This window comes from Doryrhamphus excisus, linkage group LG11, assembly GCF_037039965.1.
Source record: "Doryrhamphus excisus strain RoL-2023G ecotype Guam linkage group LG11, RoL_Dexc_Guam_v1.1, whole genome shotgun sequence".
NCBI classification, from domain to species: domain Eukaryota; kingdom Metazoa; phylum Chordata; class Actinopteri; order Syngnathiformes; family Syngnathidae; genus Doryrhamphus; species Doryrhamphus excisus.
In genome coordinates, this window is record NC_136367.1 from 6,920,830 (window position 1) to 6,942,769 (window position 21,940).

At 46.6% G+C, this 21,940-nt stretch overlaps 3 protein-coding genes across 5 annotated transcripts in view; all 3 read right to left on the reverse strand.

The window, feature by feature from the left end:
* galnt14 (UDP-N-acetyl-alpha-D-galactosamine:polypeptide N-acetylgalactosaminyltransferase 14 (GalNAc-T14)) overlaps window positions 1–5,908 on the reverse strand; it is a 43,331-nt gene extending 37,423 nt beyond the window's left edge. For both annotated transcript variants that reach the window (XM_058065398.2, XM_078794617.1), the window contains exon 1: window positions 5,549–5,908. In XM_058065398.2, coding sequence (XP_057921381.2) covers window positions 5,549–5,728 — 180 coding nt within the window. In that variant the 5' untranslated portion in view covers window positions 5,729–5,908. The remainder of the gene's footprint in view (window positions 1–5,548) is intronic.
* Window positions 5,909–6,626: 718 nt separating this feature from the next.
* zfand3 (zinc finger, AN1-type domain 3) lies at window positions 6,627–13,343 on the reverse strand. Its single transcript, XM_058065401.2, has 6 exons — window positions 12,861–13,343; window positions 9,592–9,632; window positions 8,819–9,070; window positions 8,675–8,740; window positions 8,432–8,596; window positions 6,627–8,344 (listed from the first exon to the last, which is right to left on the reverse strand). The coding sequence occupies exons 1-6, from the start codon at window positions 12,926–12,928 to the stop codon at window positions 8,190–8,192; spliced, it is 747 nt and encodes a 248-aa protein (XP_057921384.2). The 5' UTR covers window positions 12,929–13,343; the 3' UTR covers window positions 6,627–8,189.
* A 513-nt stretch (window positions 13,344–13,856) lies between these two features.
* On the reverse strand, window positions 13,857–21,078 carry btbd9 (BTB (POZ) domain containing 9). Of its 2 annotated transcripts, none has more exons than XM_058065395.2 (11): window positions 20,892–21,078; window positions 20,408–20,601; window positions 19,256–19,619; window positions 17,914–18,181; window positions 17,608–17,827; window positions 17,328–17,447; window positions 17,135–17,244; window positions 16,870–17,059; window positions 16,690–16,797; window positions 15,897–15,975; window positions 13,857–15,351 (listed from the first exon to the last, which is right to left on the reverse strand). In XM_058065395.2, exons 2-11 carry the CDS (start codon window positions 20,590–20,592, stop codon window positions 15,166–15,168), a joined length of 1,830 nt encoding a protein of 609 aa, XP_057921378.1. In that variant the 5' UTR covers window positions 20,593–20,601; window positions 20,892–21,078; the 3' UTR covers window positions 13,857–15,165. The 2 variants fall into 2 exon arrangements, with proteins under 2 accessions (XP_057921378.1, XP_057921377.1); XM_058065394.2 differs by having other exon boundaries at window positions 20,408–20,604.
* Window positions 21,079–21,940: the final 862 nt, after the last annotated feature.

Consider the following 21,940-nt stretch of genomic DNA (forward strand, 5'->3'; position numbering starts at 1 on the left):
TGCAAATGTGCACTTCTGTGCTAAAACCACAAAGTGCACATAAGCAGGTGAGCACATGCGCACTCAAAAGACACAACTGCGCACTTGTGTAACCAAAAGACCAAATGTTTGTACACAAGTGCACACTTATGCACTCAAAATAGTGTAAGTATGCAAATGTGCACTTCTGTGCTAAAACCACAAAGTGCACATAAGCAGGTGAGCACATGCGCACTCAAAAGACACAACTGCGCACTTGTGTAACCAAAAGACCAAATGTTTGTACACAAGTGCACACTTATGCACTCAAAATAGTGTAAGTATGCAAGAGTGCACGTAAACACTCAAAAGACTATGTCAAAGTATGCAAGTGTGCAATAATGCACTCAAAATACTAAGTATGCAAGTACAGACTAAAGTGTTACACAGCAGTAAGTACAAGTCAAGTACACACTAAGTGTACTGTGTAGAGTGTGTGTGCTTTTAGGACCCCACTGTCAAGATTCCTAAACTCAGGAAGTACGGAAGTATTCCATGTGAGTACACAGCATGAGTGTAAGTATGCAAGTGTGTTCCTGAGTGGGAAGTTACAAGGTCAGACATTTTCCTTCCCAAGGATTCCACCCGTGAGCAAAAAGCAGACGTACGTGCACGCACACGTACGTGCACTGCGGTCAATTAGCCGCCTAAAAGGTGCTTGATTGCGCCGCACGCTAACTTGCTGATGATTGCGCTTTCTTTTGGGAAGGGACGGAATCTTTCATAAAGCGGAAAAATGAAAAACACAGCGTCAGGCTTTTAGGGGGACGAATGTGCTCCTTCATCATGTGGCTGTGGGCGCTGGGGAGTGAAGGGGGGCGGGCGGGGGGGTTAAACACAATCGCAACACACTGTTAGCGACCACCTTATTTGAGGGAACGCTTCTAAAGTAAAGACAGGACAAAGACGATGAATAAAAAAGTGGGGAGACATGAAAACACGGATTCGAGTATTATTAGTAGTATTAGAGTATTATATTGTACTGCATACACCATCTTCCATCTGCTTGGTCACATGACTCCAGGTCAACTGCTCGAGTCCACCACATAAAGACCACCAAGACAACATACAGTAGGTTCCATGTGCGTGTGTATTAGAAGTATTACGGTAAACCAAATACTTACTTCTGCCCCCTTCCACGTCTATTTAGACGCCAATGGATGAGCACAACAATCCTCTATCCCAAGATGGAATGTTCCAAATGTATTTCCATCAGTGACTTCATTACAATGAATATTCTAATCAACACTATTGTATGGATTAGTCATTATCATATTTCATGATGATATTTCAATCAATGATTTATTGGTTATAAAAAAGAATGATGCATATAAATCGTATTTGCCGGCGGTGGAATGTTCCTCCACGCTCGGCGGCGGCCATGCCAGCTGCACGGCATGAAAGTGAGTGATGACGAGGACTATTTTTATTATTATTTCTGTTATTGTTACCGTCAGCTGCTTACAGCTGCAACAAAACTCACTTCCCTCCCTTACCCCTCCCTCCCTCCCTCTCTCCCGCCTGCGTGAACAGCTCCCGCTGAGGAAGAATGGCCGCCGCACGTGCACATGACCAGCAAATGAATCACTTCACAGACGCGTGGAAATGGAAGGTCCATCTTGCTTACTGGAGAAAAGTCACAAAGAAAAACACAAAGCTTGCCGTCTGCAAGCGGCCAATCAGAGGCCGCGTTGGTGGTCATGTGAGATTGTTAGGGTTTACTTTGCTGCCAAAGTTGAAATCTGGATCAATGAATTCTTTTTTCATGTAATTATTATGAAATGAGTGGCACGGCGGTCTAGTGGTTAGCGCGCAGACCTCACAGCTAGGAGACCAGGGTTCAATTCCACCCTTCACCCTCGGCCATCTCTGTGTGGAGTTTGCATGTTCTCCCAGTGCATGCGTGGGTTTCCTCCCACATTCCAAAAACATGCTAGGTTAATTATTATTAATTAGTTAATTAGTATGAATGTGAGTGTGAATGGTTGTTTGTCTATATGTGCCCTGTGATTGGCTGGCCACCAGTCCAGGGTGTACCCCGCCTCTCACCCGAAGACAGCTGGGATAGACTCCAGCACCCCCCCCCTCGCGACCCTCGTGAGTAAAAAGCGTCAGAAAATGAATGAATGAATGAAATAATCCATAGACAACAATGGAGGTTTTACAGCCTTGGATGGGATGGCAATTCATCCTAGCGTGTTTGGTTGGACTCCTCCGACTGAACTCAAGCGCACACGCACGCACATACACACACACACAAGCAGCTTCAAAGGCTCAGCGTGTGTGCAGGCATGCAGATGAGTGTGTGTGTGTGTGTGTGTGTGTGTGTAGAAGACATGTCATTCTTTGTAGGAAGTAGTCCCGCGAGGTAAACATGAGTGCAGGCTAATGCCTTCAGGACGGGGGAAATATTCATTTGCATTTCAATGGAGCACACACACACACGCTCACACACACACGCTGCATACATTCCAAGAAAATAGCATGTAAAAGACCACTTCATTAAACTAGATTCTATGCGAGACAAAAGGCAAAATAGTCGTTGCTAATATTTTGACATTCCCCAAAAATAATTTGGTCAAAATATCGGAAACAGCTTCCGGCATCATCAGGACATATTGTTGACTGAATACCTCCCAAAAGGTCAACATAAGCTTTCCCAACTGGATCTGATGACATGGTGTACCTAATGAAGTGTCCAGTCAACACGCTCAGGTTCATCGCCTGTGAAGGACGATCAAAGCTGACCACTGAGCTGCTCTTCCATGGAAGCCCTGCAGGCGGCGCTGTGGCCAGGTTTCACGAGCCGTGGGTTGGAAATCAAGAAGGAGAAACACGCTGAGTACTCAGCACTGTTGCACTTGCTCAGGGACCAAGGAATTTCCATTATTTTCTTGGAAATGTCCTTTATATTCCAATCCAAATGTTGGCAGGACACTCCCCATTTTGAGTGTGCTGAGTGCAGTACTCGAATACTGACAGTGTACTGCATTTTGCCATACTCTTCAATGTACACAAAGTGTAAGGATGCAACTGTGCACTTATACACTCAATAGACTAAGTGTAGGCACGCACGTCTGCAAAAGACTGAGTTTAACTATGCAAGTGTATACACTTAAAATATTAAGTGTACATCCCCAAGTATGCACTTATACACTCAATAGACTAAGTGTGGGCAGACAAGTCTGCACGTGTGCACTCAAAAGACTGAGTTTAACTATGCAAGTGTGCATGTATGCACTCAAAATATTAAGTGTACATCCCCAAGTATGCACTTTTACACTCCATAGACTAAGTGTAGGCACGCAAGTCTGCACGTGTGCACTCAAAAGACTGAGTTTAACTATGCAAGTGTATGCACTCAAAATATTAAGTGTGCATCCCCAAGTATGCACTTATACACTCAATAGACTAAGTGTAGGCACGCAAGTATGCACGCGTGCACTCAAAAGACTGAGTTTAACTATGCAAGTGTATGCACTCAAAATATTAAGTGTACATCCCCAAGTATGCATTTATACACTCAATAGACTAAGTGTAGGCACGCAAGTATGCACGTGTGCACTCAAAAGACTGAGTTTAACTATGCAAGTGTATGCACTCAAAATATTAAGTGTGCATCCTCAAGTATGCACTTATACACTCAATAGACTAAGTGTAGGCACACAAGTCTGCACATGTGCACTCAAAAGACTGAGTTTAACTATGCAAGTGTGCATGTATGCACTCAAAATATTAAGTGTACATTCCCATGTATGCACTTCGGCACTCAAAGGACTAGGTGTAAGTACACAAGTGTGCCTTTATGCACTCAAAATACTATGTGAGAGTATGTAAGTGTGCATGTGTGCACTAAAAAGATGCAAGCGCAGTGCCAAAGGGAAGGTGTAAAGAGGCGAGTGTGCACTTAAGCACGCCGTAGAGCGACACTCAAAGACTCCAAATACTAAGTGCACCCAAAAGAGCAAGTGTAAGTACACAAGTGTGCCAAAGGAGACACGTCCATGTTGTTTGTGGTCGCTTTTAGCGCGAGTCAGGCTGCAAAGCGGCACTGATGATGAGTCTTGCCGCCGAGATCGGGCTGGCGTCTGTTCATTGACGCACGTTGACTTGATCATAAAGGTTATTTGCTAAGGAATGACACGGGATTGCGTGTCAGCGCACAAACTTGCATCAGTCTCCTCTCGACTTGCACTTAAACGCTTCTGAAGTCAAGCCTCTTTGTTTACTATGCCATGAAGTACACAACATGGATATGGTATATGATATGGTAAATGATATGGTATATGACATGGTATGGCATATGATATGATATGAAATAGTATATGATATGGTAAATGATATGGTATATGACATGATATGATATAGTATATGATATGGTATATGATATGGTATGGTATATGAAATGGTATGGTATATGATATGGTATGGTATATGGTATGAGAAAGCACCATTTTAACCCTTTTATGGGTCCTCTGCATATTGTAAAAATGGAATGAATGGATTATTGATGAGATTATGGCTGCAGATAAGGATTACCATTATAGTCGAGTCTTCTGAATGGAATCAAAGATGATGTTTGTTTTACCTAAACCACAAAGATCATTTCATCAGGAAATACAATAATAATCTGCAAGGCTGAAATCGGGAAATTTGCATTTTTCTGAGTTGTTGATTAATTGGATAATCGATTAAATGTCATTAGAGTGTTGCTATTTTTGTCTTAATTACTTTTTAACAGCGTTTGTTTACACACACTAATATCTATTTTTAATACATCTGTCCTCACTGTTGTTAGGCTGAGTGTGTGTGTGTGTGTGTGGATCAATACAATTTAGCCTCCAGACACAATTAGCTTGCGGGTGGGGATCATTTGTATAACAGACATCCTGCAGCGCCGTCGTCGCCACTCTGAGTGGAAAATGAAGCCGATTATCTTGCACTCGGCAGCACCATGGAAATGTAAAGTGTACATGAAAAAAACATGGCCGCCACAGCCAGGTAGTTCGCATTTGTTTTTTGTTTTGGAGTCACACTTTCTCATCTTATGGTCTGTGCTTCTTCCATAAGTTCAGAGTGACACCACAACCTCTGAGCGTTTGGAATTTTCAATCAAGTACGTTGAAACACTGCCTGTGTACTGAATACAGGGTTTATGGTGGCCCCAGTTTGACCCTGGAACAGATTAAACATGATTTCCTAAGGGGAACAAAAAGGAAAACTCCACAAAGAAAGATATCCCACACACACCGACACAGAGCTAGCACACCGCATGCTGTGGATGTACGGCAGACAGCTGTCAATCAACGCAGCAGCAGTTTGAGCTTGAAGTTAAAGATCACGTGATCAGCGAAGACCGGAAGTGTGCAGTCTTCACCTTCCCTACGTCACAGCACAGGTGGGCGCACCACGTGCCTGCTCTTAGCACTACCCCGCCAAGTGAAGTAGGAGCATGCGCAGTTAGCACAAAACTATCAGGAAAGTTGGCGGGAAAACAAAAGTCCGCGTGGGGCAGGTGTGTGTGTCTCACCTGTTTGTCGGACCCGACACCAGGACCGGGACCGGCGAAAGGACCAGGAACGACGGCCATCCCGGCAGCCACGCCGAGTTCGGGCAGCCTCCTCCGGCTGAGCACCAGCAGGTAGACGAGCGCTCCGAGCCACACGAGCACCGCCACGGCCACCGCCAGCCGCCGACAGAGACGCTTCATTTCCAGTCAGAGCAGCCGGCGGCGCCCGCTGTCACGGAGCCATGCCGGCGCGGAGCAAGAAAGAAGCCAAGAGCACATTCTGCACTTCCTCACTCTACGTTCTCCATTCTACCTTCTCGACACTTGCTCACTATCACCCAGTCTGTTGGAGTCAACTCCAGCCTGGCTCTCTCTCCGTGAGCGTGTTCTTCCGTGCGTGACAGCGCCACCTGCCGATGTTGCCAAGAGTGCAGCGTGGAATCAGACAAAATACAAGCTGTCATTTTAATGTATGAAATACGTCTTTTTGACTCCTGTGTATTAGGAAATATTATGAATTATGAATATTTCTCCATAGGATCACTTCATTAGGTACAAAAACATCCTTTACAAGTGTTGATTCTATGCATACAGTACTAACGTTTGGCGTATACGGTGGAATACTTTACTGTCCTCTGCTGCCATCTCGTGTTCACAAGGCGAACAGCTATCCTCCATCTTGTGCTTTGTCGTGTGCTTTGCTGCTGGTCCAAGTGTTAAACAACAACTGTTCCTAATCATCATTTAGGCTACTGTTGTGGCCGTAAACCAGATAGAAATCCACCCTGAACCCCCAACATCACTTCCTGTTGACATGCCCGGAAGACATTTATTGCAACACACACGAGTACGTGTCAAACTGGCTAATTTTCTCAGACTATATCTACGATATTGGGTAAAATAAGTGTAAAAAGTGACTATGGGGTGTTACTTTGTCTAGAGTGCTTAAATAATTTAAAAACCGTAAGCTATGTAGAAAGTCCAAAGGCACATACAAAGATCCTCCTCTGGTAGTCGGGTATCACGGTCCAGTCTGGAACCGATTGGCAGTAATAAACGAAATATTGTCTTGAGACTGGTAAGAAAGCACACAAACATCCTCTAATCCAGTTTTTATTTCCTCAGCAGAAAAAGGAACACAATAAAATTAAAAGGAAAAAAACAGGACAAATTATGTTCTTGCCTTTTTTAATACATTGAACTAAATATGCCACTCTATGCTAGGGTGTAAGTAACTCAAACTGATATAAGGTTTAATTATTTTCTTTAAAAAGGTACACAAAGATATTCATTTTCTTCTGTTTCTCATTAGCACTCAAAAAGAATCATTTTCTTTCCAAACACAGGAGCGAGCCGTGACGTTTTCTCCCTTTTAGGGCCGGAGGAACGACTAGCATTGTTCATTGGTGACAAGTCAAAGAAAAGATGCTCGTTTTGCTCTCTGCTTTGTGATGGCTCGTCTTCGTGTCGGGATGCCGGAACAAACTTGTCAATTCTTCTTCCAAGTCCACACGTGTCACTGATTAAGAGCAAGGATACGACACGGATACGTCAATTTAGGAAATGGCCTCTTCCGGATTGGAGGCGAGCAGTGGCGCCATGACAGGTGGAATCAGTGATGGCAGCAGACGCCAGATTCAACCTTCATTGGGAGATGTTGGCAACATCCGCCTGCCTGATGCAAGGATGCAGGCTGACCACAGGATTGGATATCATCTCAGATATCGCTCAAATGTCGCCACTGTAGGACTTGGAGTCTTTTTCCTGTGGAAAACCACTGGTGGAGTTATGGCTAAGCGATGATCAGCCTGCAGGCTTCACAGCAGACGCCTCGCCGGCCTCAATTGAGAGAAGAAAAGATTCTATTATGTCGCAAACAAACGGCCTCAATCCAAAACATAAAATGACAAATTGTAGCCACAAAATAAGAAATAAATTAAAAGAAGCGTTTGAGGAGGGTAGCAGGTCATGTGATTACTTCAGGTACTCTTGGCGGTGTTTTGGTGAACAACTTCATTAGAATACAAAAATTCAGTCGTACTTCCCGCTAAGTGTGAGGAACAACAGTACCGAGCGTCAGAGGGGGGAAGAAGAGGAGGGTCTGCTACACGCGCGCACACACCCACCCCCACTCGCGTGCACACACACACACACACACACACACACACGGTTTGGGTTTTCCCTGGAGTCAGCGGTCCACGTGAGCATCAGAGCCGAAGGTCCAGCCCTGCACGTGGACCCGAGCGCTGGCGGAAGAAAAGTGAAGAAGAGGAAGAGGAAGGTGGGGTCGACCTGAGGTGCGGGTCGCCAGGCGGAGGCCGCGACCGACAGAAGACGACGAGCGTTCAGCTCAATGTCCAGAAGTTGCTGTACTCGTGGGGAGGGGGGGGGGGGGGGGCGCGAGCAGGGAAGAGGACCACATGGCCAAGTGGATCCGCCTCCTCCGGAGATGTGGGCGGGGTTAAGGCTGTGTGAGTGTGAGCGGCCTCGTCAGGAGTCCAATCAGACGCTCCGGCAGGAAAATCAATCATCAAGCTCAGGTCCTCCTCTTCCCTCCCCCTCCCAACCCCCCATGGTCATCGTTCCTCAACCCCCCTCCCCCCATTCCCCATCTTGGTAAGCGCCTCGTCTCGGACCGGATGGCGAGCAGGGGCGTGGCCGATCAAGAGCACTCCTCCCCGATGCGTTGGCACGAGCGCCCCACCTTGCGGTCCAGTTTGACCATCTTGAGGACGGCCTCCTCGCGTCCCCGCCCCAGGTGGTCAAAGAGGCAGTCGTGTTGTTCGGGGAGGCGGTGCAGCATGCAGAAGACATATCCTAACGGAAACACACACAGGAAGCGTCAATCAAAGGTGACGGAGGGGAGGGGGGGTCAGATGAAGTGGTGGGTGTGGCTCTACTGACCGCAGCGACAGGAGCCCAGCTCCTGCTGGACCAACTCCAGTTTGGTTTGGCAGCGGAAGCAGCGCCGGCGTTTCTTTTGCTTGGGCGTCGCGCCTGCCTCCTCGCCATCGCCGTCTTTTCCCTCTGCCCGTGGCCGCTTCTCAGGCGTGGCCTCGCTCTCCGAGGCTGTGAAGAGTGGGGGCCGGGGGTTAAAAGTGGGTGGAGTAGGCGGAGCTAGCGGCAGTGTCGAGACGGTGACTTTACCTGACTCTCGAGGACGCTTTGTGAGCGTGCACAGCGTGCCCTGCGCCGTTTCTGTGGACGACACACCTGCAAGTGAGTGGGAGGATGCATGTGAGCCGGGCGGAGTCAAACACGGTAGCGACGCCATCTGTTGATGCTGCTTACCCTCCCTGGAGGTGGCAAACAACGGCGATGGTTCTTCGGCCGCTGGCTGCTCTGCAGGGCTGGGTGGTGACGTTGACGATGCTGAAGATATAGACGGACTGCTGCTGCTGCTGCTGGCGATGGTGGAGATGGTGGTGGAGATGGTGGTGGAGATGGTGGTGGTCTCGCTACTGAAGACAGGCGTCTGGCTGCTCCCGCTGCTCTGCATGGCCTTGGAGGTGCAGTCTTCTCCAGGCTGCTTCTTCTGGATGTCTGCGGGGACCAGGAGGCTCGTGTCTTACTTACTTAGGAGGGTTCCACACAATCATCTACAGTCAGGACATGCCAATCCACATTTTTACCAGATATGTGCAACCATGCCCTAAGAATATCAGCAAATGCAGCTAGAAGAATATCAGCAAATCCAGCTGCCTCCACACATCCAATGCCAAGCGCACACATAACGTCAGGGTTGCTTCATTATCGTTATCGTTGATTTGATATATGAAGCTGTAAGTATCTACTATAATACTGTAGCAACCTACAAGTAGAGTGCGGCTGTGAATGTATCAGGCGGAGCGCTTGTGTATGCAGACGGCTACGTTGGCTGATATCCTTCTAGCTAGGTTTGCTGACGACGTTAAAGCACAGACGTGGCTCATAGATTAGCGATCTATTAGCGGACATTCACAATAGAGAGACTGGATCGGCCCCATCCCAAATTCACAGCGGTTCCCAGTACTTTTGGAGATCATGCATGACACGGGGAGATATTAAAAAGTGAATGAACGTACCAGCAAAGCATTTGGAGCAGAGGTTCATGGTTTTACTGGACCTGCAGAGACAAAAGTTTCCATTCATCAAAGTGGATCGAGTCAACAACAACAACAGCAGCAGCAGTAGAACCTTAGCAACTACACCCCTACACTTCTCATTGGAGCTTTACTACAGTGGCTAACGGCAGGTGACCATGTCAACTTCTTTCTGACTCAAAGATCTAATACTACTATGACTAGTACTAGTCAAAGTAGTAGTAGTAGTGCGACTAATACAGGAACAGGAGGTAAAAACGGACCCATTTACTTGTTGATGCATCTGATGTAGGACTGGGCGATATATCGACATTTTGAAAATAAATATAATGCGGGGGACTAATATGTAGTCCGTCTGACACGCAGCTGCAGATATCCGCTGGAGAACAGCACGCCATAAAGCAGGGGTCGGGAACCTTTTTGGCGAAGAGAGCCATGAAGGCCAGATATTTTAAAATGTGTATCTGTGAGAGCCATATACATTTTTTTAAACATTGAATGCAATAAAATGTGTGCATTTTTATGTAAGACCAACAGTTTTAGATAATGGGCTCTAATTACGTAGACCAGGCACACTACTCCACACCAATGGGGTGTGGCCAGCACACTTTCGTGAGCAGCGCAGTGTCTAATATTAATACAACTTCTGCTGCTGCATAGTTTTGCACCATACTCAGTATATTTCATTCTTTTGGCCATCTTTGCCAGAAGGCTTGGTTCTGCAGCTTTAGCTAGGTGACTATTTGACTAAAGGAGGAAAGTTTACATTTACATGTTTTTTTGACATCTCAATGACCGAGGTAGACTACCGCATTACCCAGTAATAATCGAGTTTTGGTGTTTGACCTGGAAAATATCAGGAAAGATGGATATGGTCGGCCGTATTGCAGTAGAAAATAGATGGACGAATTAAAATGCATAAAAAAGTTGTTGATTTTTAATATTTTATTATTTATTTCTGTGATGTTTACTTTAAAATGTTGGCAAAAATACATTTTTATTGTGGTAAGAAATGCTTGAGAGCCAGATAGTGTCATCAAAAGAGCCCTACCTGGCTCCCGAGCCATAGGTTCCCTACCTCTGCCATAAAGGGAGAGCCAGCGTCCCACTGCTGCAGCTCATGTTGTAAACTGTCCCTCCAAATAAGACATTTGAGAAGTTTGAGCTTAAAATTCCCCGCAATTTGGGTCACCACTTTCATCGAAGGGTGATGGCGGGTCCCACGGCCAAACCAGGCGAGAAGCACTGGCCTTATGTGCAGGAACAATTCACATCCTTGGAGTTATTAGTTATTTGCATGAGGTGCAATGTTGAACTTGCAGTGACCGGCGTTGAGGACAATCAAAAAAAATTTAGCACACCTGCTCACCACCCACACCTTTGACCTCGTGTCACATGACAAAATAGATAAGTGGGGCCATTGTGGACATTTTCACTTTTTTGTCCTCCTGATACTGTTTTGAGGGACTACTGTAGGCGTGCATGAATGACTGTAGTGTCTCTCCATTCTCTCCCATTGACTTCCCACTCAAGAGTATCATGGTCCTTAGACAAAGTACACACCAAAACTGGTTATGGTGGGCCAGGAAATAGGCAAACGTGTCAAAGTCAAACAAGGAATGAGAATCTTCACTTTATTTAACATACTGAAAGTAGCCATGCCAATGATAAAACAGCGAATGCCGCTCTAGGGCATGCCTTCGCACAAGACCACCTAAAAAGTTGCATATGGTCTTGTAACGTGTGAAAAATAACAACAATGTCGTCAAAATGTGTGAGAAAGAGTACTATGCATGCCAGGGCAGTGGTTGGCGGTGCCACTTTGTGAAGAAACACTACAAACATTTGAATGCATTTTACAATGACTAAATTGACACCATAATTAATGTATTTTCTATTGTTTAAAAAAAAAGTCTTGCCTAAACACCTGACACTGTACGAGACAGGAACACGTGCTGATGTGACCTGCAGCCACACACACACACACACACAGTATTAATTTCATAATGGTCACCACTTCTATTAAAAAGGTATTTGCCACAAAAATCCAAACAAAAACGCTCATAAGAGCAACCGCAGCTTCCACCGCTGTGAACGCGCTTCCCCAATCCAAACAGAGTGTGACTGTTGATCATCTGGAGGTGGTCCTGACACCCAGTGACAGCCCGTGTATACACACACACACACACACACACACACAGTGTAAGTGTGTGTCACCTGACATTGACAGGTGGGTTAGTGGTTCAATTCTAAAACTACATGGGGGCGAGGGGGCAGCATACAAGTGCTCAGTATTGATAATACTTCCAGAAAAATATCTTGTCTGTTTTTAGAGTCCCATCTTGCACACTGACTTGTCAGTCATTCTGCTGATGAAGGGTTTAGACACCTTCATGTTTAGTGTTGTACAGCCAGGATGAGTTAGCTAGTTTCCTTTTTCCAGTTATTAAATATTAAATATCAGATTGATAACATTGAGGTGATAGGCAAACAGCAATGATGTGTCACAATTCAAAGTACTTCTCGTCCACTTAAATCGCTGTGATGTCATTCCAATGCCGCTTACGGCCTCTAGGGGGCGATGAGTGCACGGTATCACCGGGATTGCGTTGGTTTGCTGTGATGTATTAACCTGCGCTGTATCAACAGATCAGCGTTCACCGTTTGTGGTCCAAATGACTGTTCCTGTATGCTTTAAGCGACTCAACGATCAAAAGGTGTCTCCTCCTCCCCGTTTGGAGTGACGCAGGGCAGGCTGTGAATCACATCCGGTATGCAACATACATCCACCTCTGTGACATGACACATCAGAAAGCGATCGAAATGAATAAAACAACACACATCTTAGCTTCCAATGGAGACCGCGTGTCCATTGTTTGCCGTGTTTCTCTCGGAGGTGATTGAGAGTAGCAGGGCTGCTTTAAAAGGAACCTGCTGGCAATAAATCATGTTGTACGTCGGGAACGTCACCTCTTAAATGTCTTTAAACACGACACACTGCACGCCTAAAGACCGGCAGCGTGTAACGCCACCGAGTTTAAGGCCTCAAGTAGGATAAGGGTGTCAATTTATGCACTTTTAAGAAAGCAGGGAGGTTATTTATCAGGCAACTTCCCAACCCCCCACCCTCGGCCTGCTCAACAGAACAACAACAATGGGCTTTTGGACGAGTTGAGTCCGTTCAGAATATTCCATCCAGGTTCCACGCAGCTACTCCCCTGACCATTGAAGGCTAAATAATAAATACTTACCCCCAAAAGCCGCACGGACACCGGGGAGGGAGACTGGGCGGCTTGCTTCTCTCGCTAGTGTCGCCCATGGCGGCCACAAGAAGCTACGCGAGGCTGGGGATGAGTCCGCGGCCTGCTCGCTCGGCGGAGCGACGATCCAAAAAGGCGACGAGGACTCGAAAAAATGCCCTCGTCGTGTTCAATCCTCGGGAGATTCGTGAAGCGAGTCGCGAGAACGTGGGTCGCTTCGGACCACAAAGACTGTCGGTAGAGTCCCAGAAAACGTAGAGTTTGGAAAGGAATAATTGAAAGGTAGTCAAAGCAATCAGCTGGACGTGTGGACGTTAGGAGACACCAAATCGGCATGCGGGGGTAGGGGGACACCCCGGTCTTTTAGGCGGAACCAAAACACACCATGTAAATATCCAGCTGTCCGTCGGGTTGGTCAAGAGGAAGCTTTAGAGACTTTAAAGCCGTGTGAGTGCGTTTGAGAAGAAAAGCGAAATAAACTGAGCCAGGCCGGCCCAACCGTGCCAAAATAACCCCCATCTAGACGTCGATGGTGTCGCCCGCACTGGGCCGGAAACGCGTCCATCAAACCACAAATGTCAATATTGGTCAACAAAAGCAAGAACCCAGCAACTAAATGATCAAATATGTCATGTCACCACTCCTGGCTGGCGTTACCGACGACTAATCTTAACTTTTTTGCTTTTCTACGGCGAACCGTGTCGCCGTTTGTTGTAGCAGCCTCATTGTCACATTCACAATTTAAGTACTCGTTGAAATAGCACAAGCAGGCAGACCTGGTTCTTCTTCCTCTGGTCCCACGATGATCAACCATTTGGCGTTGCTGACATTGCAGACCCAAACAATATTCACCAAATGACGACGATGGGCTTTATAATCCCGTATTTTGTGTTTACCACACACTGCGCTTATTTTGCGCTAAACGAAGCTCACATTCGGCGTCATAAAGTAAAAATAACATTTTTGAATATAATGAATAATAATGCAAACAATTATTTGTGCCACAGTGACAAGGACATTTGAAGGAATAAATGTTATTTCACACTTCATGAATGGTAAAACAAACTTTTGAGGGACATTTTTACAGGCAGTGGAAAAGCAAACACATCAAAAGACTAGGATACTTAAATCAGACTAATACAGTATCACAAACTCCCGACACCTATATGAATAATCACTTTGTTCTTCATATTTAGTGAAGGCGACCGCTGCAATTATTTCACTGTTAAACACCAGAAAAGCTCTGTCAACAGAATTCTACCTGTACACCCCCCCATCCCACAAAAGGGTATGGTACTCTACCAATGGGGTGTACTAATAAAGTGTACAAAGTTAAATGTAATCTGACAAGTGTTGTTGCAAAGGAAAGGACAAAGAAAACAAAAGTGCAACAGACAGGAACCGCAGCGCAGCAGCTTCATTTAAAAACACACGGCATAATAACATCTTAAACCTGACAGATGAACTTCATTGAACCTATCAGCTCCAGTACTTTACTTCAGTCAGAAGACCCAAGATACAAACTTGTTTTTGTCGACTTGAGTCTGTTAAAGTGCCAAATAGCAGCTGCTCGTGTAATAGCTGGTTTGTTTTGGCTTCTCTGCAGCCCGAGTGCATCGATAATTTGGTCCGAGCCTCTCAGCCCAAACTTTCATCAACTAATTGGTTTCCTCGTCAGCTTGTGCTAAGAAATGCAAGTGCGTGAAATACTAAATTATGACACGTCAATCTCACTTTAGTTTGCTCTTGAGGTATAAATGAAGTCTCCAGATAAGGACTACAAACGCTCAGCAGCTTTCGTTTCTTATGCAAATGCATAATTGGATTAAGTGCTGTTTGCACACAAACATCACATTTTGCTTCAGCAAAAAGTTGAAGAATTGAGAAATGCAAAAATATCCACCGGCTTTTCTGATGGGGTCAATCGCTCTCTTAAAAATAGATTCATTATGTATCTGGTGGAAATATGACATGTAAGAAGGGATGGTGCAGGGAAAGCACGTCCTTATTGTCAGCATCCAGCGTGAGCCTGGTCTTGTTTCACCGCTTTTACAAAGTACCAAAGACACAAAAACGGATTCAACGAGCCGGTCGGTGGACGTAGAAGCTACCGAGTGGGAAGACTGGAGTCTTAAAACGCCGCTGCTACACATGCAAGTCTCAAGGCACACGCACGACAAACAGCACGAGTTATGACAGCGAGAAGACAGCGTCGAGCAGCGAGGACGAAGAAGACTGTGCAAAATGGCGGTCCTCCTGACCCCCTCCTAACCCGTGGGGCAGGCAGGGGGTGCTATTAATGATGGGCCTGTGAGGAAGATGAAGACGGGTTGGAGGGCAGCAAGCTGTGAGTGCGTGAAGGTCGCTGAGGTCGTGGCGGCTGCGAGGAAGTGGCGGAATCCGAAGCGTCCTGGCTCGGGCTGCCTTCTTTCACGTCTGTGTCCAACTGGGCTGGACACTCAAAGTGGACACAGTGGAAGACCTGCAGGAGGAGGAGGAGGAGGAGAGGAGGAGAGTCAATAGCCATACTATACTGCCCCCAACAGGCTTGGAGTGAATACAGTGGTCCCTCGTTTATCACTGTTAATTGGTTCCTGACCTGACCACAACAACATAGGATTCATTAACATTCATTCATGGAATATTTGGGTAATTATGGTGTAAACAACTTCTTTATAATCTTGTAAATTCTGTTTTTAACATTAACGCCATCTAGACATAATATAACACCCCTGTAGTCACTTTAGATGTAGATATAATCAGAAAAAATAAGTAAACATAAATACTACATATTTAAAGACAAAGCTTTGTGCTATTAGTTAGTGATAAACATTTCAGCCTTTTTGTTTTGTCGTATAGCCACATAAAAGAATTTTCTACGACGCATACAAGCGAATATATGCGAGTATGAGAAACGTGTAGATGTTGGCAGGTCTGATAATAAGATTACACTAAAAGTACTTGTATTAGATGAAGGAGGGGGCTGTGGCAAAGAGGCAGAACAAGGGTACTCCCACATGTTCTCACCTCGTTAGCAGTGTTGTGAGTCCCCACGATGCGGACGAAGGAGGCCGGCTGCTTGTCAAACTTGAGCGTCTGCCATGAGCTGAGACACGTGAAAGTCATACAAACAAGCAGTATGTATTGTTTGACGAGACAGACAGAAATGTGCTTCAAGTGTCCATGAGGCCATTCATCAGCTTCGCTTAAGCCCGTTATAGACTCTATTGTTTTAAATTATCTTCAACATTGTTAGAGATTTGAAAGCAGACATTACATTTATAGCTCATGGCGCCACCCGTGACCAATTACCTTGCAGTTCAGCCTCATTTCCGGAAATGGCGTCATTAGGGTGACATAGGCTTTTCAAGGTAGATCTTCAACAAAACAACTCATATCATGATATACTTGTGTTGAAAATAGATACATATCCTGTACCTACCAGAGGCCGAGTGATTAGCAGAGTCAGAAGATCAGGAAGACCTGGGTTTTCTCCGGATACTCCGGTTTCCTCCCCCATTCCAAAAACATGTTAGCTTCATTGGCCACTCCAAATTGTCAGTAAGTATAAATGTGGGTGGGAATGTTTGTCTATATGTGCCCTGGGATTGGCTGGCCACCAGTCCAGGGTTTACCCAGCCTATCGTCGGAGTAAGCTGGGATAGGCTCCAGCATATCCCCCAGACCGTAAGCGGAATAGAAAATGGATTGCTATTTGTGCCAATTTCCCGTTGGCTTTCAAAAATCGAACAACATAATTCCAAACAATACATGAACAAGCAAAGCTGATGAGGGGGCCCTTCAATGTACTGATGCTCACCGACACGCCACACGTGTGCGGTCCACCACCTTTGTCCACTGCTGCTGGTTGGTGGACACCTCGATGTAGTAACTGTAGGAGCGCTCATCACAGTCCCACAGCAGCAGCCTGGACAGGAAGTCATACGACCGCTACAGGACGAGTAACTTGACGGGGAAAGCAGGCAAAAAGCCGACCCACCTCAAGGATCCAATGGAGAAGGGCTGAGCCAGCTGGATGACGATAGCGCCCGAGCCCAGCTGATGGCACGTGTAGCCCGAGTCCCAGTCGTAGTTGCGTGTGTCGCCGTTGAGCAAGGCGTTCCTGCTGCGGCTGACCCCCTCGATCACACTGGCACACGCCGCTACAGTGGCCACGTTCTCGCCGGGCACTGCGGATGTCGCACATTAGACCTCAGCTGCTGGGCTGCAATCCCACCCGTGTGGGAGCTCTTCCTGCAACTTACCCAGAAGTCCTTGCTCCAGCGTGAAGGAGCGGTTGGTGAACATACATTCAAAGGCCACAAGATGGAAGACTTTGTTGACCGTGTTGTGTGTTCCCACAATGCGCACGTACCTGTGGTGCACACGTCACGCAACACGCTCCAATGTCACGCTTTCCCAAACATGACTCAGCGCAAAGAACCGATGCTGACTGACCTGCAAACTCGAGGCGTGAAGAAGAGATTCTGCCAGGAGCGGCACAGGTACTTGGAATGGTCCACGACCCGCACCCAGTCCAGCTCATCCATGGACACCTCAATGTAGTAGGAATATGACCTGGGAAGAGGATCAAAATCAAGATCTTACCATCACTGTAGGGTTCTACAGTTAGCATTTAGCAATGATGGTGGAACACGTGTTGGGGGGCACGGACAAATCCAAACACCACGAAAACTTCCAGACAGAAGCAGCAAAGTCATCTGTAAGGCCTCTTTACCGACTGTCTCTGTCCCACAGCAGCAGGCGGACGTGGTTGATGATGGACGGCTGGCCCAGTTTGACCTGGATCCCGGCCCGGCCGTCCTCCTCAATGGGGTGCCTGGAGAACCCGTGGTCCAGGTCGTAGTTCTGAGTGTCCCCATCCAGCAGAGCTGACTTCAGCTCACCTTTCACCACCTGAGCTCCGTGCTTCATGGTGGCGATGTTCTCCTCCGGTACTGAAAGCCAAGAAGGGTGGTATGAGCGCCAGTGGGGGTGTACAGTCACGCCATCGGATGACTGACGCTTTATGAAAAACACAGACTTAGCATGCCACGGAAGTTCAGGTCCATGTTCCGGCTCTCAGAGCGCAGCTTGATGGCGTCCAGCAGGTCGTCTGGGCTCAGGAGGCCCGACGGTCGGACGACATTGAGCATCTCTGTCAGCGTCATGAGCGGCAGACGCACCGCCGACATCACTTCCTGAGTCTCGGGGCCTTCGCCGTACTGCCGGCACCAACGACACAAGGCCTGAAAGATCTCCCTCTCGCTGGCGGCAAATGAGTCGCGGCGGACCACCGTCAACAGAGCAGTCTGTGGATGCAACACCACATTTCTTTAGACATGCACCTGCTGCCATGTCAGTCAAACCGTGTCACTTCATTAGGTACGCTATGCCATGCTCCCTTTGGATTTAAATTGTCATTTAGGCATTCATTTTAACACTTCAGCTCTAATACTTTGATGCTTTCGTGTAGCCATACAAGGTCGCCAAAATGACATTTTGATAAAAAGTCATCCCTCACCGATTCAAATTTAGCTGAATTTTACTAAATCTAGCTGTTGCATGGTTGAACACAGTCTATTCAATGTTAAGTATTTTCAAGGAAATAAATAAAAATGTGGGCTACTTTTGCTCAAACTCAACTATGAACCCCCAACGTCACTTCCTGTCCACACTTTCTGCAAGTCATTTATTGCAACACACACAAACGTGAGTCGTGAGTCGTGTGTCTGATGTCGTATTCTCTCTTCTACTATTTCTTGTCTACTATATTGGGTATTACGAGTGTAATGCTTAGGGGTGTTATTTCATGTCTACAGGGGTCGCGGGCGTGCTGGAGCCTATCCCAGCTGTCTTCGAGCGATAGGCGGGGTACACCCTGGACTGGTGGCCAGCCAATCACAGGGCACATATAGACAAACAACCATTCCCACCCACATTCATACCTATGGACAATTTGGAGTCGCCAATTAACCTAGCATGTTTTTGGAATGTGGGAGGAAACCGGAGTACCTGGAGAAAACCGGGGAGAACATAAACTCCACACAGTGATGCCCGTCTAATAATATTAAAAAAAGTATTTCAGAAGGTCAAAGAGATTTTCTATTCTCAAACTACAAGAACATTCCATCTATAAATAAAGAATCCTACTCCATGGAAATTAATTGATCGGAGTCAGGTCTGAAATCAATTTAAACTGCCATAACCAAGATATTACTGCATTGTTAAATGAATATTTAACAATACAGTAATATATATATCATATATTCTGACATATTATCAAACCTGAAAAAAATGATGTTTGTAAAGTCTTCTCATTAGTTAACGCAAGTGTACCTAAAGCTGTGACCCCCAAGTATTTTTCCCACAATGTCACTGCTGACCTTTGATAGCGTCAGGAAGCCGTCCGAGTTCAGCACCTCTGGCGCATGTTTGTCCATGTAGGCGCAGCAGGCGGCGCTGAGCGTGCTGAGAGAGTACAGGCTGGCCACGTCAAACACCAAGCACACGTTGTTGTTGTGCAGGATGGTGCGGAGGAAGTCGGAGATGGAGTCCTCTAGCGGCTGCAGGCCGTAGCGGTGAGCCAGGCCGAGGAAGTCGAGCAGCACCTCTTCGCGGGCCGAGCTGAGGCTGGCGCGGCCCGTGTATAGGTAGTGTAGCAGCATGGAGAAAGCCTCCGCCTGCGTCTCCTCCAGACAAATCTCCGCCTGCGGCTGCGACTCTTTCATTCCGCCGTACAAGAGGGCCCTGAAGGAAGAACATGTTTGTTGTCGTCATAAGTCATTTTCTGTGCTGCCACAAATACGTCGTCATCACAGAGCCTGCTTGTGCTTTAAATACTATGATCCTATGATGTTCGACATCATTGCTTTTCATAACTCAGCTTTGAACTTCTTGCTGCGTCAGCACAATAGTACATTAACACACGACCACCATGCGCGAGGGCAGGTGTGGCCATCCCACTTCCTGTCCCTCACACACCTGCTGGGTTTCAACCACGTGACCTAGAGGCAGTTTGCATCACTTCGTGTGAGCAGACGGTGGGACTTCCAAGCCTTGTTGTGGAACATCGCTGGACATCCTTCCTGGCGCCTGCATTTGACATTTTTCAGGTCCAACAATGGAGCGTGTTTACTCTGCTCCCCTCAACGAGAGCATCTGCCGTTATGAGGGACTATCTTAGCATCGTTTCCTGAAGGGTACCTAGTTGAACAATTTCCATACGTTGTTGCTCTGATTTTACATGACTTGTAGCTACAAGTCCCCCTTCTCTGAGGCGGTACCGACAACAACTGGATGTGACATCACGTGACACCATCCAAACCCCAAACCCCAATTTTTTTTAAAGGGAATAAGATAATATTTTGAGTTGTAAATCTCCAAAAAAAAGTCTAACCAGCCATGAACCTCACAGCATATCACTGATAAATATAACTAATTACTACTGTTCTATGTTGTCAACATCATGTATGAATGAAAAGTGGATCATTGGGAAAGGGTGAGGGTTGGTGACTGGACGTCGGGTAAGAGAGCACCTGAAGTAGTGGCAGCGGGCGGCCAGGATGACGTTGTGAGCGGGGAAGCGCTTCCCCTCCACGATGAAGGTGACATCGCTGTACTGCTCGCCCAGCGCCAGAGCTCCCAGCTGCTCCGACAGCAAGTGGATGTGGTCGATCTCCGACACGGAGGCCAGCGGCCGCAGAGGGTGGCTGTTACTCATGTTGGCCGCCTGCTAGGGTTTCACACACACACACACACACACACGTCAACGGCTAACAGCTAGGCTACATGCTAACAAGAAAGCTGCTGCATCGTTCGGCGAGTTTAAAAGCGCAGCTCTCCGCACCATAAACGACACCCTGGTGCTTCCTAGTGTAATATTCCATGTCCGTTATGGTGCGTAAGATGCCGTTTATCAACCACAATGTTGCGAGTCTTGTTATGACAGGACATTTGACACCAGAAGAAGAGACGAGAGAAGCTAACATCCTTTAAAGCCCATTCCGCGCTTTGACTTACCCAGCAGCTCGCAAACAAACTGGTGGATTCTTCAAATACGCCTCCAATGTATCAAAAATCGACTTGCTGTATTATGAGTTTAAAAGAAAATATCCCAAATATGTTTTGATTTGCCCCACATCACAGCGGAAAACAATACTGGGCCATGGGAACCTACTTCCGGTTCTTGTTCTTCTTTTAATTTCTTTTGATTGGCGGTTGGCATACGACTTTTGGTGCGCAATACCGCCACCCTCTGACCGGGAGTGTGCATTGACCTGTTACAGTCCTTTATGGAAACCTGACTGCCTCTTTAGAAAAGTGCACTTTTGGGGGACTTTTACCTGTTATACTCAATCATTATGTAAGCCATAAACACACACGTCTTTGTCTTGTTCTATATACATGCTGTGACCATGCAATAACACATACCTTCATGATAACATGTAATACTTACAATATTTTAAGCATTCTCGGAACTTCCTTCCTGGGCATATTCTTCTATTAAATGTTTGTTTGTTAGAATGTGCTGTGTGCCAATTACAAAACAACAGTGTGTCTCAAATGGACCCCAGCCCACATTTTGCTCACCCCCGGCTAAAGAATCATAATAACGTAATACTCACCAAGCCAGTGTCTGTCTAGCTCAATAAAAAGACAACAAACAAGATGTTAGCCTCAGGTAGCCATGTTTGTCTCATGCAGGGGTGTCCTAACGTTTTGCTGTTGAATTTCATCTGAATTTCATCAGGTTTCTCCTGCACCTGACCAGCACCTCGACAACAACGAGAAGCGAAGCCGCCTTGAGAACAGCACAGGAGCAGGAGGCAAGTGTGTCATTTGCATGGCGGATGCAAAAAGCCAATATAACCTCCCGAATATAATTACATCATTCCGATTTCAATCATTCATTCATTCATTTTCTACCGCTTTTTCCTCACGAGGGTCGCGGGGGGTGCTGGAGCCTATCCCAGCTGTTTTCGGGCGAGAAGTGGGGTACACCCTGGACTGGTGGCCAGCCAATCACAGGGCACATATAGACAAACAACCATTCACACTCACATTCATAC

Coding starts and splice junctions, on each gene's coding strand:
- zfand3 (XM_058065401.2), bottom strand. CDS start 12,928: ATGGGCGACACTAGCGAGAGAAGCAAGCCGCCCAGTCTCCCTCCCCGG. Junction 9,633..12,860: donor TGTCCGTGCGGCTTTTGGGG/GTAAGTATTTAT, acceptor TTGTCTCTGCAG/GTCCAGTAAAACCATGAACC. Junction 8,345..8,431: donor GCTGGGCTCCTGTCGCTGCG/GTCAGTAGAGCC, acceptor TGTTTCCGTTAG/GATATGTCTTCTGCATGCTG.
- btbd9 (XM_058065395.2), bottom strand. CDS start 20,592: ATGAGTAACAGCCACCCTCTGCGGCCGCTGGCCTCCGTGTCGGAGATC. Junction 19,620..20,407: donor GCCCGCTGCCACTACTTCAG/GTGCTCTCTTAC, acceptor TTCTTCCTTCAG/GGCCCTCTTGTACGGCGGAA. Junction 16,798..16,869: donor TTCTCCATTGGATCCTTGAG/GTGGGTCGGCTT, acceptor CTTCCTGTCCAG/GCTGCTGCTGTGGGACTGTG.